The sequence below is a fragment of the Prionailurus viverrinus genome, chromosome A2, assembly GCF_022837055.1.
Source record: "Prionailurus viverrinus isolate Anna chromosome A2, UM_Priviv_1.0, whole genome shotgun sequence".
Lineage (NCBI taxonomy): Eukaryota > Metazoa > Chordata > Mammalia > Carnivora > Felidae > Prionailurus > Prionailurus viverrinus.
In genome coordinates this window covers 98,760,003-98,778,847 of record NC_062562.1, presented here as the reverse complement: position 1 = coordinate 98,778,847, position 18,845 = coordinate 98,760,003, and the positions used below count along the sequence as shown (strand labels likewise).

The 18,845-nt window shown below is 35.3% G+C and overlaps 1 protein-coding gene across 9 annotated transcripts in view; it reads right to left on the bottom strand.

Annotated features, from left to right (window-relative positions):
• The window catches only part of PPP1R9A (protein phosphatase 1 regulatory subunit 9A), a 366,748-nt gene that overhangs the window by 35,824 nt on the left and 312,079 nt on the right, over positions 1 to 18,845 (bottom strand). For all 9 annotated transcript variants that reach the window (XM_047848722.1, XM_047848719.1, XM_047848720.1 and 6 more), the window contains 3 exons: positions 16,481 to 16,710; positions 14,884 to 14,980; positions 14,606 to 14,777 (listed from right to left, as the gene is read on the bottom strand). In XM_047848722.1, the coding sequence (XP_047704678.1) occupies positions 14,606 to 14,777; positions 14,884 to 14,980; positions 16,481 to 16,710 (499 nt within the window). The remainder of the gene's footprint in view (positions 1 to 14,605; positions 14,778 to 14,883; positions 14,981 to 16,480; positions 16,711 to 18,845) is intronic.

Genomic DNA, 18,845 nt, shown 5'->3' with positions numbered 1-18,845 from the left:
TTCATCTCTCTTTTTCTGTCTATCCTTTTTTCAGATCCTCTAGTCTCTTAAAAAAAAAAGCCTATCTCTGACTCAAATGCAGCTAGAAATACAAAAAAAGAGCAAACTCAAATGGATTAATAAATATAGACAAATACAGACAATATATGAAGAGGTTAACCATAAAGCGTGGGAAGGACTCCACCTCAATATACCTGCATTTTAAGACTAGTTTCAATATTGCTTCAAATTGGATCCTTTAAAAGGATTTAATGGATTTGATTATGATTTTAGCAGCTGTTATGAAAAATGTTCTGTGAAATTAGGATGTTATATATCATATTACACAGTGATTGGTTCCCTACAGTAATGCCATGAGTCATTCAGTTTTTTCACTAGATTGACGTTATTTTTGACGTAAATGGAATGCTGCCCACAGATCAGATATAGATGGCAAGGGAAGGAGGGGAACGGAGCAGCCTGATGATGGGGTCTGCTCTGCATTCTTACGTGCATTCTTCTCCTCAAAAAAAGAGCTACCTTTGACTATCACACATAACGCTATTATCAGTTACAATGCTGAACATCATGAAACACTTGGTGGCATTTTAAAACTTGAACAGTATATGCATATCACTCACAGTCACTCCAAGATCGTAAAAGATGGGCCCATGGGGCTTGGGGTTGATCCACACTGCATTCAGAGGTAGGCTTATGTGTCTCAGGTGCTGTGAAACAGTTACCAGGAGAGTGATCTGGAGTTAGTCTTCTTTGAACAGAATCCAGAACCGTGGCTCTCTGGCACCGAATTGGGCAATTTCCCTAACCTCTCTGTCCCTCAGAATCCCAAAGTGCAAAATGGGCATGATAATAACATAACAATAATAATTGCGTTGTTATGAGAACTAAATGCATTAATAGATATGCCGGTGCTTGGAAAAGGGACTGCTACACAAACACTCAATAAATGTATTTTACTGGCGTGGAAAGGCTAGCAAGATACCCTTACATGACTAAAGCAAGTTGTAGAACAATATGTACATTCATATTAAGTACTTTAAACAGAACAACATAAAATAATTTTCCAGTGGTAAATATATGCATATGATTTAACTGAAAAAGAACTGTTAAAATACACTTCATACTGATGATGGTGGTTACCTCCAAAGAAGGTGTTAGATTTGGAGAGCTTGGTAAATACGTAATTTAATCTTATTTGTAAATGTTAAAATGTTTGGTATCATATGTATTTTTTGCATTTATATATTACTTACACATTTAAAATTAGTAAAAAAAACCCCACACATTCATTTTTTATAGACATCTTAATTCCATTCTAATTTTTTTTAAGTTTATTTGTTTATTTTGAGAGAGGGCAAGAGAACGTGAGTGGGCTAGGGGCAGAGAGAGGAGGCAGACAGAATCCCAAGCAGGCTCCCTGTTGTCAACACAGAGCCCGATATGGGGCTCAAACTCATCAATGGTGAGACCATGACCTGAGCCAAATTCAAGAGTTGGACACCTAACTGACTGAGCCACCCAGGTGCCCCATCTTCATTCCATTCTAATCTGAGAGCTCTAGTGTTTCAGGACTGAATATTCCCAGATGTTGTTATTAGCCCAGGAAACTTTGTCAAAATCTGGGCGATTATCAGCCTGCCCTGTGTGAGAAGGCTGGTCTTTAACGACATCTATGGAGACTGTTTGCCCGCATTGCTCCTTTACTAACCGCCAGATGATTTGGCCGGATGAAGGCCCTGTGGCTTAGCTTCCAGTTGCTACTTTGTTTTAGTATTGCACAGGGGAAGATGTATTGAATCGGATATGGTAATTTGAGACCAAGTTACAAGACCAACTTCATCTCTTATGACAGCACTTTACTTAAGAACCCACCCATGGCCAACTCTCACCCCGGACTCTATTAATTTAGTTGCTCTCCTTATAGTTGCCTAAAAGTTGATAAATTTTACACCCCAAGTACTATTTATGAAATTTTAGGAAGCTTATTTCTTCCAGTTTCAGAACAAGTAGTAGAAGATTAACACTGTTTCTTAATCTATTAAGTAGGTCCGAGTTTACTGTTGTATCAACTGTACATTTCATTTGCTGATGTTTGAAAAATATTAAAGAATTACTTTTTTATACAGGTCATCTGTGTGACCTTTGAAACATAATAACTGAGTTATCTGTTTTAGTTTAATGCTTCTCCAGTGCAGTCTGATATCCAACTTTACCTTCTTCAGCTTATAGTTAACTTAGTTAGCTCCCTGTTCTCAAGAGGGCAGAGAAGTCTAAATTCTGTTGCCCCTGACTCCTTAGTAATGTCACTAGACTGCCCATAGAGATAGTGGCTATAATTCAGAAAAACAAAACAAAGCAAAAAAAAAAAAAAAAAAAAAAGCACCACCACCAACTATGTGAGATAACCTAAATCCCATCAAATATCATCTGCAACTCTTATAAGAGTCATTGATTCCGAGACTATGAAAGGATCCAGAATTTATATTTAGGTAACAAGAAAAGGCATTAAATATCTTAGGATTCCTTTACTGTCAAACATCTTTAGAATCCAATAGAAAAGTACTAAAATTCAAAGAACTGTAAAATTTAATCCAATGGGCAAACTGGTTGGAACTGAGGCCTTCTGTGAGTAGAACCATGAGGTCATGTGCATTAAGCTGGGTCTAGGAAGGTGGGACATGTAAATGTCCTCTTCTTGAAATTACAGCATCTTTGACATAGCAACAATAAACAAGCTTCTGTGTTCTCACAGGGTGGCCTACAAAAATCTAACCAGTTTTCTCAGTCAAAAATCTCTGGATATACTTAGTAATCCCAAGCATGCTACATAGGCAACACCTCCCCCCAATTATATATCACGATATAATAGTTTCCTTGATTAGTATAAGAATTCAGATCTTATGCCTTTGGTAGGAAATAACCTCAATTACTTGAAATGACAGTTGTTGGCTTCCTTAATGGGAAAGTATCTTTCAACTACAGGAAGACTAATTGCGTACAGCATTAGAAGGTTTAAGAAAACTCAAAGGTTATGCTACTTGTAAGTATAATGTAACAGATGCATGAGAATTTAAGTACTTGCAAAGACTCTCAGTCACTAAGAACAGTAGTTAAAAAGGAAATCAAACGTAACAAATTTGTAAATGCAATTTAAAATGTTTATAGGTGTTTAATTATATAAGTTTATAAACAGGAACTAAATATTATTCAAAGATCCCTTAGTGATTTGCAAACCAAATTAAAAAACTTAAGGAACTAGATTTTTGATAATGTAGCTTGAATAAATCAAACATTAATTGTAAAACCAAAATAAATATCCAAGTGACTTTCTGGATGTTCATAAGGCCTTTACCATCATCACAAAACTCACAGGCAATAGGGTTTTCCACGTACCGACGTTCTAATGTTTCTTAAGCTTCCTCATATGTCACATTTCCTGTAGGTTCTCAGACATAATTAGTGTACAGTATTGAGAGAGAAAATTATTTCATGTCCACTGGAGTTCAGTCTTGACATCAGTGTCCTGCCTTAACAGAAAAAACCCTAAGGATTTTATAACTGCTGAAACAATACGGCTGGACGTTGTTCACAGCCATACACGCAAGATAATCTTCTGGTCCTAATTCCAGAAATCTCTGTTCATTGTTTCATTTTAATTTTAAAGATGCTGTGACACCCTGATTAAGCACGTCTCCCTCTTGGCTGGTAGATGGCTTAAGTGAAATCTGTGGCCCCCCCTGAACAAACCACAGGAGCCCACCAGCATGCACTGTATACATAAACCACTCGGGCAGCATATTCTTTTGCATCCTCCCATCTGGACTTCCCAGGCTGTTTTTCACAGTTATTTTTACCTCAGCATAACTGTACAGTATCTTCCAGTCTATGTGATGAGAATTTCATGGTGAACCAGAGCACTGTCTATAAAATGTAAGAAACACTTCAGGATACAACTATCTTGTCAAGTTTCCTTGAAAAGGTGCTATATCTTACATTTGAGTTAAAACTATCATGGGGCACCTGGATGGCTCAGTCGGTTAAGTGGCAGACTTCGGTTCAGTTCATGATCTCACAGTACATGAGTTCGAGCTCTGCATCGGGATCTGTGCTGACAGCTCAGGGCCTGGAACCTACTTTGGATTCTGTGTGTGTGTGTGTGTGTGTGTGTGTGTGTGTGTGTGTGTGACTGTGTGTGCGCGCGCGTGTCTCTGCCCCTCCCATGCTTGCTTGCTTTGTGTCTCTGGGGGGGGGGGGGGATGAATAAACGTTAAAAAATAAACAAAACAAAATGGTCTTTACTTCCAGAAGATCATAATCTACCCTATAGTTTGATTCCAAGCAAACAAAATCTAAAAGTCAAAATATAAAGCAGTCTGCTTTTCCTACAATGGATAGAAAACTACTAAGCTTAAGCTCTGACAAAATAACTTGTTTTCTATCAAAACAACTTCAGATATCTTCTAGTACGAATGCATACCTCACTGGATTGAAGGGTCTGGTGACTTCTGTGAACTTATAGAGAGGCGGTGAGAAATAGGAACCAAGGAGAGTTGTCATTTTGCAACTGAATACCTCCTTCTGAATGCCTCCTTGATTTGGCAACAAAAGTCTTAATGACTTACACAAAGACAGATGCAAAACTTGCAAAAAACTAGACAGGCAATTTAGGTGCTTTGCTTTTTGATTAAGAGAACAGATTTTGGCTCTAATGATATGCCAGAAAACAATCAATAAGTATTGATTTCTCATTCATTTGGCTTGTTCATTAAAATTTTCCATAGTGATTTACCGGGAATGTTCACTCTTTAATTAGTGCAACTCAATAATATTTCATGGTCAAAATTATTTATCATGGATTAAAAGTTGCTGAAAATGATTTGTTCAGGAAAAATGAAAATGATGAAAGTTTACCAAGAAATTATATCTGTATGCATGATAAAAACAAGCTTGAATCCACTCCAGAATTCTCTCCTGCTCCAATTTAGAACTAAACAATGTGACAGCATGGAATAATTACCTCATTGCTCTGTATCTAATGCTCTTGTAGAAGACACTCCTGATAATGTAGTGCAAGCATTCACTTTCCTTTTAATGACTTTCCATTTAATGAATTCTGGCTTTAATCATGCCTTTAACCTTATTTTAAAATCCTGGGTTCCAATGCTAAAAGTGAATGCTTAATGTACTCTCGGACTCTGTTAGAAAATAAATCAAATGTGGTAGGGGTCTAGCCCGGATTCATATCCACAGGTATCTGAAAAGAGCCACTAACATTGAGGGCTCAGGGAAAGGCAAAAAGGACAAAGACAACATATGATTACAGCCTCAGGATAAAATGATTTCTTGGAGGAGTCCAGTGACCTTAGGAACCTCCTTATTGTTGTAAATGTCTGCTTGGTGTTGGCTTTTTCCCCCTTATTAAGCCTTAAATTTTATAAGTCCCCAAAAATCTTTTGTGGTTTTCCTCATTCTTCCCTTTCAATTATGCTACTTAAAAAGTTCTCCTTTAAAATATCTTATTTACATAAAAATTATACCATATATGTAAGTCATATAGAAAAAGAAGGAAAAAGACACCCATGTTCCTACCATCAAGCCTAAAAAATAAAATTAGTATTTTTGAAGCCCTCTCTATGCCTCATTTCTAGTTGTAGCCCCTGTTTTTTCTCCTAGTTATTTCACAAAAGTATTTCACTGATTGAGCCACCCAGGCACCCCTGTCTTTTGGTACACATTGCAAGAACTTCTGAAAGCATATATACATGTAGAAGTAAACTTAGTGGGCCACAGACTTGGCATACCTTCCATTTTACTGGATGATACCAAACTGCTTTAGCAAAATAGTTGTATGAGTTTTCTTTTGTGCTGGCTATCACATATTACCGTGAAATTTTATATTTGCAAATCATTGTATTTAAAAAAAATTTTTTTAACGTTTATTTATTTTTGAGAAAGGGAGAGACAGAGCATGAACAGGGGAGGGTCAGAGAGAGGGAGACACAGAATCTGAAGCAGGCTCCAGGCTCCGAGCTGTCAGCACAGAGCCTGACGCGGGGCTAGAACTCACGGACCGCAAGATCATGACCTGAGCCGAAGTCAGACGCTCAACCGACTGAGCCACCCAGGCACCCCGCAAATCATTTTATTTTTTACTAATGAGATTGAATGCTTACCAAAGTCTACTTTTCTTTTTTTGTGAATTGATTGCTTATGTATTTGTCCATTTTTCTTTTATGTTAGTTGTGTTTTCCTATGATCATTGTGAGTTCTGAGGATATTCTGGATAACACTCTTTTCCTTAAATGGGCTACAAATATATTCTCTCATTTTCTGGCATCTCTTTCCATGTTCTTTATAAAGATACTATAGTGTCTTTCAATGATCAGGTTTTCTTAATATAACTGTGGTCAAATTAATAAATTTTTCTTATGATTTGGAATTTTTGTGTTTTAAATCATATACACATTCTCCTACATTTTCTTCAAAAAGTTTGAAATACTGCCTTTCATATTTGAGACTTTAATCCATTTGGAATCTATTTCATGAATGATAGGAGGTTGGATCCAATTTTATTTTTTTTCCATGTAAATGGTCGATATTCTCAGCACCATTTATTAGTCCATCCTTTCCCCACTATTCTTCAGTGTCAGTTCTACATTAGTCTCAAATTGTCATGAATGGGTCAGTTTCTGGACTCTACTCTGTTGTACTGATCTATTTGTCAATTACTGAGACTACACCACTACCTTAATCACTTTTACTTTATAATGAATCTCAGCATCTGAGAGAACAAGCTCCCTCACACTATCCTTCCTCAAGTATATCCTGATTATTCTGGGCCAGGCTCTTCCTCCATACACATTTTAGAAACAATTCACCAGGGCGCCTGGGTGCCTCAGTCAGTTAAGCAGCTCAGATCATGATCTTGCGGTTCATGAGTTCGAGTCCTGCGTCAGGCTCCTTGCTGACAGCTCAGAGCCTGGAGCCTGCTTAGGATTCTGTGTCTCCCTCTCTCTCTGCCCCTCCCCTGCTCACACTCTGTTTCTCTCTCTCTCAAGAATGAATAAATGTTAAAAAAAATTAAAAAAAAAAACTTGCCAAGTTCCAAACATCAAAAACAAAGCCCTGTTCAAATTCTCAACAGAACTGAATGAAACCTATAGGTTAATATGGCATTATGGCATGTTTACAATATTGAGGTTTCCTAACTCTTCCAATTTATATAGGTCTTCTTGAATGTCTTATCGTGGGTCTTGAGCTTCTTTTGCTAAATTTATACCGGCTACCTTATACTTTTTGTTGCTATTTTAAATGGCTTGTACAAAAATAACATTTTCTGTTTGTTAGAATTAACGGATATATATAATGATTCTTGGAGGCATCCATCCTGCTAAACTCTTATTAATTCTAAAAATCTGCATTCTTGAACATTTTTTATGTATTCAATTTTATTACCAGTGAATAATAATAATTATGCTTCTTTCTTTTTATTCCTTATATCTTTTACTTCTTTTGCTTGTCTGGTACTTACTAGGACAACACTGAATACAAGAGGTCATAGTACATTAAGCAGTGAAATGTTAACAGTATTCTTAATTTTTTTAAAGGAAATTCTTGATTTTAACATTTCACCACTTAATCTGATGCTTGATAGACTTGTTAGCTTCACATATCAAGTTAAGAAAGTTCTAGTTTAAAAAACTTTTGTATTTCTAGTTTAATAAACTTTTGATCATGAATAAATGTTCAACTTCATTAAATGTCTTCATCTAAGAAGATGATTATGTATGTTTCTCCTCTAAATACATTATATCTAAATATATACATTATATCTAAATACATTATATCTAAATATATACATTATATCTAAATATATACATTATATATAAATGTATATAAAATACATTTCTGGATTCAGTATTTATCTCTGTGAATAAGTAGGGTGTTTGTTTGTTTGTTTAATGATGAGAATCCTGGCCAGCTAGTGGGTGTTTACTCTGCTTACCTTAGAGTAGAAAAGGAACTCTATTCCAGAACAAAACTGTGTTACACAGCTTAAGTCTTATAAAAATATATTAACCCCATCTACAGCTTAACTGTTTGTTAAATATACAGACCTGTAATCCATTAGTTACATAGAAAACCATACCCTAGGCATTTGCCAAGGTGTATAAACTCTAACTTATTGCCACTCAGTATTTATTAAAAGCTCATTTAAGAACTACAACACCTGTAGTGTATAAAAAGAATTTAAAAACCCCAAACCCCAACTTTTTGAAGAATTTTATTAACTCTTTACTCAGTAATGCAGGTCACACTCCAACTGCAGAAGACTTTTTTTTTTTTAATTCTAGTATAATTAACATACAGTGTTATATTAGTTTCAGGTGTTATGAAAGATATTTTTTTTATATCCAATTGCAGTAGGGACTCATTCCCCTAAAAAATAATTGTTAGGACTTCACATGGAACCAATAAATGGATTGTTTTTAATAAAATAAGGAAGGACTAGCAATACAGCTGGCAAATATCAAATATTCAAATTTAAAATACTGGTTATAAGGGAGAGTCACCAATATTCTTTCATGTTCATAAATTCTGTCATCATTTAAGAGAATGTTTTTAATCATACCAATAAAGTCTGAGGATTAAAAAAAGAATCAGTTGAATGGGAAAAATATTAATGAATATTCAGGACACGTTCTTCTGCAAATATTCTAAACTATATCTGTAGGTATCCACAAAAAGAAGAAAAGTTAATATAAGAAAAGAGTAAATTGGAGAAAAACATCCGCACTTGACTAACCCAAAAGAAAGCAAGAAAGCAGATAAAAATAACAAGGATGTTTTTGTTAGATTACAAACAAATAGTAAGAGCTTAGATTTAAACTCAACATATAAGTAAATAAATAACAACTTTCTAAATGCATCTTAAAAATAAAGAATTGGGAAAATTTAAAGAGATTGAGAAATTATAATAAAAAAAAAAAAACCCCAACTATATGCTGTTTACAAAAGATACTGAAAGTACACAGTAGAAGAAAATGATATACCATACAAACACTAACCAAAAGACAGCTGATATAGCTCTTTAAATATAAGACAAAGTAGATATTAAAGTGAATTACCAAAAATAGAGACATTCTCTGAAGATCAAAGGTCAATCTGCCAAAGAAGACACGACAATTCTAAAGTGTATGTACCTACTAACACCATCTCAAACATATAAAGCAAAACTGACAAAACCAAAAGAAACCAAAACAATTATAGGGTGAGATTTTTTTTAACATTCTCTCTCAGTAATACATTCTAGAAGTTTTAAACATGGTTACTAAATTTGTCTGATATACATGAAAGAGCACCTGAGCACCAAACTAGATTAACAGCTAAGTACTGTCATGTCTTATTCATCCTCTCCCCAATAATTTAAATTAGTTTTACACAACACTACATTATATATTTGTGTGATGCCATTAGTCTAACGTTGAAGGCCACTGTGTGAAAATGTCCTAATAACAATCACCAATTAAGGATGTTATTAGTATTAATATCTCTTTTGCTCCAAATCATGTATTATTTGTGCTAATAGTTGTACTTCACTTAAGCAGATGGTTTGTTTTTTTATCTTAGGAACACTGTGAATGATGTAATGAACAAAGGTTTCCCCCTTTCCTTCTGACAACTAGAAAGCTGAGAGCCAGGTAAAAGGCCTTGCCTCAGAAATACTATAAGCATGGTATAAATACTTGCAGTATTTCTGGTTCCACTCTTTCCTCACCCTTATTGTTCTTTCTTATCTTGCCACTATCAATTTATCCAATCCTGTCATATAAAGGTGTCTCCCCAAGTTACTTCTAGACAATATATGAATGAATGAAGTATAAGGATAAAAACACATGGGTAAAAAAGGTAGATAGTCTTAATGGCATCTGGTTACCTGGCTCTTCCTGATAAAGACTTTATTTAAATCAGAGTAAATTTCAAAGAAGTGATTTAATTCAGAGAAATCAGATTCCATGCAAACCAATAAGCTAACCGCTGTTTCACAATAAGCAAATATATGTGGGTGGGGCCTGATGATCAGAGAATTGACTGGCTTGAATATCTAAGCAGGCTCAGAGTTCCACTGACATGTCCACAAGGCCTAGGTTTCAGACCAAGCGTCCTGGGTCCATGATTCAGGTGCAGACTACCATCTTAGGGATGTACTTTTAGGAAATCTAGAGCTTTATTGCAACAGTCAAACCATTTTGTGGAAAAAAGTGTAAAGGAAAGGAGAGGAAGCGAGAAGGTATTATTTTCATATCCTTATACTCCTTTATCCAGGACATACTTAAATTACCTGGAAAGTAGCTGAGAAATTTTTTTTAAAGACACCCAGGTTTCAGTAATTAATTCTAGACTTTCTTACAATCTGCCATCTTGCACCTTCAGTCCATTTCTTCCATGTGAAGAAAAAGACTTCTGGCACAGTTCTTACTAGAGCTACGGAATGGTAAGTAACTAAAGAACTATGAATAAAACGCTTTATTATATAATCTTCCATGTTTACACTTTAGGGAAAATAACATTCAGTGTTCTCTAGTGGCCCAATGGTTGAGTAAGTGTGTATGAGAAAGAAGAAGCATTTGGTAGTAATACCCAAAATTCACAGGGATACTTGAACTACATTTACAAACCTATAAGTGACCCAGTTCCTGTTATGTCTCCAAAGTATCAATGGGTCATGGTGCTTACAGAAACAAGTATGAATTCTTCTTCAGGTATTCAAAGCCTACTTTTAGTCCAAGAATACCCTGTAGCATACCTTTAACATCAGGTCTCATTCTTTACCATAAAGTCTATGAATCAGAAAAAAAGAGTCATTCTAATTTTATTCATTTTTTCCCTTTTCTTCAAACTCCTTCTCATCTCTTAAAATGTATCTTGTATGTATTTGTCCTATGCCAAATACTTAACCTTCTCCATCCTTTATCCTATAAGTTACATGCCTTGTTGTATAGTTAGCAGGGACAAACACTGTTCTTTCTACCCCGGAGCCATCTTTCTTCTTACTAGTCAGTATGCCACTAGGCTTTCTGGGTTCAAAATACTTTTCTAAAGGTATCAAACTTACTTTTAACCTCTCGAGGAAGGATAATCATAATCTGCCTTCATATGTAACTTTTATCAATTAGTTTTAGTCTTTCTTTCATTATCTCTATGGAATATGCATAAACTTTCACAAAAGAGCCTTTGAAATATTTGAAGATGAAAACAGTTTCATCTTAAGGATCCTGGAATTTCTGAAGTTAAGTGATCTCCAGGGAATTTAACCAAACTAGGACTACAACCCTTTTCTACCAAGATCTCTCTAACATGACTGTTCTCTGCTCTTATTCTAATCCTGACTTAAAAACCTGGATAGTCACAGACATTTCTAGTCACTAAGGGCCCTTGGATACACGGTAGAGAACTCTTACATAGACCAGCACTACTGAGGCACTAAGAAATGACAAATACAAGAGGTGCCTGGGTGGCTCAGTTGGTTAGGCATCTGACTCTTGACTTCAGCTCAGGTCATAATCTCATGGGTCATGAGTTCAAGCCCCACATCTGGCTCTGTGCTGATGGCAAGGAGCCTGCTTGGGATTCTCTCTCTCTCTCTCTCTCTCTCTCTCTCTCTCTCTCTCTCCCTCTCCCCCTCTCTGCCTCCCCCCACACCACCTCAAAATAAATAAACTTAAAAAAAAGAAAAAGAAATGACTAACATAAAACAAGGCAGGAGGGCAAAATAATTACTTTTAATGTCTCAGAACACAAGAAAAATAATGCGTTTATTTAATAAATAAGTGCTAATTAATAACTCTTAATAATTAAGTAATAATCCTTAATAAGGATTTATCATGGCTCCTGGTGAAAAGAACTGTTCTATTTCTTTTATGTATTATGATAAGAAAAATATATTAGAGGATATTAAGTTATGGATTTGTATATATATTCTATCAAAATTTTAATGAGATACTTGGATAGGCTTGGTTTATAGAGAGAAGCACACAAATGGTGCTCAAATAGAACTGTAACTGTGGTAAACTTCTGCATGGCCTGAAAACGATTTTATCACTCTAAAAACTTACAATACTTCAATGTTGAGAGTCACGTAATTAATCCCTCCTCGTTTGGGAAGCCCATTCCTGGAAGAATATGAGTCCTGTGAAGAAATGGCTGCTTATGTGTCCTTCCTTTCCTCCTCCTCCTCCCTTTATGCCTCCTTCACTCTCTCCTTTTCTCCTTCTTTCACTATTTCATTCTAACATAATTTTTCATTGACTTTAAATGATAATCCTTTTACTTCACTCAGCTGCCTCAAGGCCTAAAAATATGCTAAAGCACTCACCCTATCAATAAAACACTCCAGTGCTCAGAAAGCAAGTCAGAACTGGACAGTCCACAGGAAGTGGGGAGAAAAGGCCCTGTATTTAAGGGGCAGAAACTAACAGAACTGACGGCAACGGCTGTACCTATCTTGTTGCAGAAAGGTGTGGGGGGGGGGGGGGCTAGGGAGGGAGCGTGGATCTTGAAATGTCAAATGGCCTGTGTCAGGTCCGCAGTTTACTTCCTTTTCCAAACCTCTAGGTCTTCAGCGTTCCCTAGCAACAGACGCAAAGGATCAATTTAGAAAAGTGCTTTCCAGAGCATTCCTATCTAGCTACTGACCAAGCCATTTTAGTTTATGTGATCAAGCAATTGAAATTCAAGGAGATTTATCACTGACTGTCCTCGGCAGCAAAACTGGAAGAGCGCCGCTTGATATGTATGCTGCTAATGTCTAAGATGACTGATTCTACCTCAACCGCACAAGCATGGATTGGTTTCAGTAAGAATTAGTAGTCTCTGCATCTCACTGTGAACCGACAGTGTTGCTAGGGAAACTGATAATTATGTGGCAAAATGGAGGGTGTAGAATAGGAAAAGGGTTCAGAAGAAATATAAGGTTTTGATCCAAAGCAGCGTGTTAATAGTATAGTTTGTTTATCTTCTGTAGTCACATAATTTAATAAATAACATTAATTATATGTTTGAGAAGATACAGATTTCTGAATTGAAAGAAATGAACAGAAATGAATTGGACATTGGAAAGCTACTGGTTACTGATCATACTTGGTGCATGCCACAGTAGAAATACATGTTTGCTACAAACTACAATTTAATTAAAATACTCAAAAAGAAACTAATTTTTTTCTGGCATTTGTCTTTAGAAATCAATCTTTATAGAGTTCCAGATACAAAAACCAGAATCCTATAAAAGCTCTAATAAATTTGCTTTCATTCACCTCAGGGACTAAGTCATATAACCTCAAAACACATATTGGTGTGAAGAAAAAAGATGCTTTACTACTTTTATATTATACAGAGTAAAGCCAACCCAGAGACGCTGAGTGACCTTCCCGAAGACACACAGGTCTTCAGTTAGCGGTGATGCTGGTGCCAAATACTCCTCTTAGAGCTGCCCAAGAGGCATCGTGTGCACGTCATATTTTATCAAGGGAAAGCCTCGCAAAAAGATATAAATGCAGTAAATTGGTCTCAAATCTCTAGATCTCACTCTGAAGGAAGATGTCCAACACTTTTCATTTTTCATGGCTACGAGTTTAGTTCTAAAAGTTCATTAACTTGTGTTAATGAGCACTTGTGTATCAGGAAAGTCTCGTTGGAGACATTTTAATATGTGAGAAAGATCATCAAAGAATTAAATAGGTCATTAGTGACAGTTTTACTGCATGGCAAATCACTGACTGTAAGCTGTCTGTCCTAAGATGACAATGCTAATTCACAACATTGTTTTATTTTCGCTTTTTCCAAGGACCACTAGGTACAAACTTGAAAAGATGAAACCAAAGGTGTTATATACTCCTGTGTATTTATCTTGATAAATTCTTATACATTTTCTAATTTATAAATATACCACAAATATTAAAACATTCATTCACATTCATATACACACAACCTACGTATGGATGTGTGTCTGTGCAAGAAAGTAAGTGACTGATTTATGGTAGGTATGTAAAACAAGACAAACATTTACAACAGAAAACGTTTCCAGTGTTTCGATCTTATTTGGTCTTTGACAGGAAAGAATGGGAAGTGTATATAAGGACACCAAGGTAAAAGCATAAAACGATACAGAACTTAACTCAATGAATTCCAAGTACCAGAAGTAGGTAATCAGCCTTCTGATGTTAGGAAAAAGATCTTCATTCTAATAACTTAAAAATCGTAAGCTTTACTTATTAATACATAAGTAGTATAGCTTCACCCAACGGGGAGAACTATCATTTTAAGGTAGTTTATTTTTTTAAGGTAGTTTATTAAGTCTATCAATTTTATGATGGCTTAAAAACACTTGGCTTGCCTTAAGTTTCAATTTTGTTATTTCCTTACATGAAATCATTGAGTTTTGATAAAACAAGAGAGAAATAATAGGTTCTTATTTTGATAAACCTTTTTTTCTTTCCCATGGCAGAAAAGATTTTTCAACTTTTAAATCTCTGGGAAGGAAAAAGAAGAATATAAAGCCAAATTTTACAGTCATTAAAAACAATTTTTTGTGGTAGGTTAAACAAACCTTGACTTAGGCCATCTTGACAAGATGTCTGCTTGACATCCAAGTTCTCCATGGTATCTCCTTTAGAGACTTCACCGAGAGATGTTCTTCTCTCAAAGATGTTGTTGTTATTGTTAACTTGAGTCCCATTTTGCTTCAGTAGTCTGAACACCTCAGCTTCCAAATCTCTAATCTAAGGAAAAAAAAAAAATCCATCCATGAAACTCTAAGCCAGCACTCCTCTCCAAGTACTAATCAAAACCATCCTATTCCTTAGTAGTCCCAAGCACATAACTCACCCGTACTTGCAGACCTTGAACTTCCACAAGATGAGCTTTTTCCAAATCTTCTATTTTCTTTCTTTCTGCTTCCTGTCTTTTGATGAAATCAAGTTCTCTTAAGAAGAAAACAAAAGATCTGATTGCATCAGATACCCAATAAATGAGGAAACGTGAACATTCTTATTTGAAGCAATAAATGGCACAGTGGGATAAATAACTGGACAGCTATTTAAATAGGCAAAACTCAATCATAGTTAGAAAAAAAAGGCATCTAGTAATGAAAGCAAATAAAATATTTTAATGGAACTCAAAGTAAGGAAAAATGCTTTGAATCTGCTTACTGTGATTTTCATTTGTAACTCCTGACTCTAGAACACCCAGACAGGTCTAGAGAGAAGCTACTGGACTAATGACCCACCTTGGGTAAGTTTAGTGGAGATAATTACACGTCATGTAGTTATAATTCCACACTTACAAAGTCATATGCTTAGTAAGCTGATAGAACTGGATGGTAAGAGTTTACAAAAGATAATTATAATTTTCCTTCTGTGAATGACAGTGGTGAAGGGTTGGGTGGGTCAAAAACACCGCAAGGGGGAGGAGGGGAGCTGTCGCCTACACACCTGAGGATAATATAGGGAGAGGGAGAAAATATCTCCATTTTGAGAGCCTAGACTACAACCTGAAAATTTGGCAATGCTTGTTATAAGGTTGGTTCATGAAATAAAATTAGGTATAATATTTTTGGCAAGAAGGGTTAAAATAGTGATGTACTGAATTCATGATCACAAAGGGTAATTTCTCCCTTTTTAACAAACATTTTATAGCAATCTCCTTTAAATATTAAAACATTCTTTCTGTGATAGGAAATGACAGAGACATTATGAATCTTATGCATACACTTAGCTTCTAAGGCTTGGCGTGCGGAAGGGTACCGGCACTGCTTTTTGTTGTTCTAACTGGCCAGAAGTAAACTGATGAAAAAATTCCGTAAAAATTTCCCTGAAATGACACCAAAATCCAACAGAGGGAAGCAAAGCAGCGTGAGTGTGGAAAGAGCTGTTGAAATGCAAAAGCAGAGTGTAGTGCCTGGACTCTCCTTCTGCAGGGGACTGAGGCCCTTGTGTTTTCTCTCGACAGCTGAGAAAGAGAAAATGGCAGGGCAGGGGGTCTTGCTAGTCAGTATTGACACCATCTGAAGTGGGAAAATTCTGCAGTTACTGATTCTAACAGAGACAGAAGCAGCCTCATCAAGCCCAATTGCTGCTCTCTCTGTATGTACGGTGGGTGTGCGTGACTTCAACTGGGCTTCTTGCTTCCTGGTCACAGAGTTGTTTCGAAAAGGACAGAAATTTAAATGTTTTCATAGTTACTAGGAATGACTATCAAAAAGAAATCCAGAGATAACCGACTGCCAAAAAACTGTAAAATAAACAAAATATTATCTTACATGAAAACACCATAGAAGTGATTTCCAAAACTATGCTTTCTAACTATGCTTCTTAAAGGGATAACCAAGATTATTTTTTCTGTTCTACTAAATGTTACAAAATGATGGGATATACGCCTTCTTTAGATGCACACATCTATTCTTTAGTCATTAGAAGCTGCTTACTTTTGTTGAAAATCCTTGATCAATTTCTTTGCCTTGTTGTATTTCTTCTCCAAGGCCTGATACTGGCTTTGAGTCTCTTTGAGGTGCTCGTTCACCGTGTGGCATAACGTCTGAGCCTCAATCCAGTAACTCTCCAGCTTCAACATTCTCTCTTTATTTTCTTCTATATTCTGTTGGAGTTGGGTTTTTTCTAGTTCCCACCTCACTTTCTCATTTTCTGCTGCTTGCAGCTGGAGAAAGCAAATGTCAAGATAAGGATAATCTGGGTATTCTGTAGCAAAAATCCTTCATGTCTTTATAGTATGTTTTAAATTAAGTTCTACTGTCATATATACTTAATCATCTAGAACCTTGAGATGAGAAGAGCAAGTCGTATTTGCAGCATTTCAGAAATTATAAAATGGTAGCCTTGAAAATTGAAATGCTTGCCCAAGGTCACACATCTGATAAATAATACAGCCTGGATTTGATTTCAACTCCCATGATCTTTCCATTATACCATGTGGTTTGAAATTCTATGAACAGTAAATAAATAATGTTTTAGAGTCTGACTGATTCTATCCGATGAACTTCAGTGTACTTTCTTTTAGAGTTTTTTTCTTCATATAATTACATATTAAAAAAAATAACTAAAAAGCAAAAGGGGGAGAGGCATGCTGAGAAGGAGAGAAGGGCAGAAGTACAGTTTGGCCTAATAGTTATGAGGGGAGGGGATGTCTCTGGAGTCATTCAGTCTAGAGTTGAATCCCAGCTCTGCCATTATTGTTGGCCTTTAAACCTTAAGCAGCTAATTCAAGTTCTCTAAGACTCCAGTATATTACCTATAAGACAGAACTGTGATGTAACACAACGCCATACTTGGAACCGCTCCTGGCCATAATCTGATAAATGTTAGTTATCTTCACTTCGTTTTTATCCCTTTTAATAATATGATGGCATCCTTTATTTCAGTTGACATGAACATAGTCTGTAGCTCATTATTCTGCTGACAGTGTTCTGAATTTCCAGAGCCTTATAAGCTACAATTTGCATGAAAGTATAAAAGATACTGAAAGTAAAAATATAAATTATTGCTGAATTATTTTAAATCCCTCCTATGAAACAGAAAGGAAGCTTTCTGTGTTTCTGCTTCCAGGGACTCTTAGGAATAAGATAGTAAACTAGTCCAACCCCCTTATTTCTACAGAAATTCAAGTCTGATCGGTTAGGTGAGGGGTCAAAGGTCATTTATTCACAATAACTGACCTTTAAACTAGTGCTTCACCTATTTCACATGCTTCTTTTCAAATTCAAAAGGATGCGGAGTTATTATCAACTAACAATTTTCAAAATCTAAGACATCCCCAAACCATACCACATTCAGCAAATACATATATATGTATATATATGTATATTTTAAACTAAATGCATTGACAAAACAGATTACAAAGTCAAAAATAAAAAAAATATTTCAAAATTAGGAATTCAATTTTCAACATGGATATAAAGAGTCATAGTAAAATAAGCTATTATAAATATTACATGCCAATATAATAAAGAACAAAATACAAACTTCTTATTTATAGGATTTTCTAAATTAAATGTTTTTGGTCTAACATATAAGCTTTGTTAAAGCACTTACAATGCACAGGGGAAATCTTTCCCCCTCATTATAACCGACAATTTTTAAAAAGTCTATTCTTCCATTCTGTGCTAAGAAACAATAGCAATTTAAAATAGGACTAGGTTTTTACTGCATCTTTTATTAAGCAATGTTTTGTATTCAAGTTGTTTATTTATCAACCACTACTAATTTAAAAATGATTATTCACAGAGCTTGGCTGACACCATGAATGATGTATAGACATGTTTTGACTAAGGAGCTACAGAGTTATTAGCTGAGAATACCATTTAACCAAAATAGCCCTGCTAATTCATCTCCATTTAAAACACATAGAAAAAACAAAATAAGTGTTCAGCGTGAACAGGAAAACAGATCATTAGTGGTGAGGGAGAAATCATGTCTTAATTTTTAAAGGACCATAAAAACAATAAAGAATATTATTTTAAAAGTAATTCAAAAACATTTTTAAATCTTTGAAATGACATATTTGATAAAATTAGGCACAATTCTAGTAATTTACAAGTACCTTATAATTCACCAACTAAACATGCCCTTTTGAATCTTGTATTATTTCATATGTAAACTAAGAATACATACTCCCTTTATCAAGAACTGTTTTTTTCCCACAAATTTAAATAATACAAACTAAACTTGTCTAAAAATTTCCAGGAGCATCTGGCACCTCAAGTCAATTATTCACATATTGTATTAAATTCCATAATATTTAATTAATAGAACTGGAATTTTTTTCCATGAAAAAGA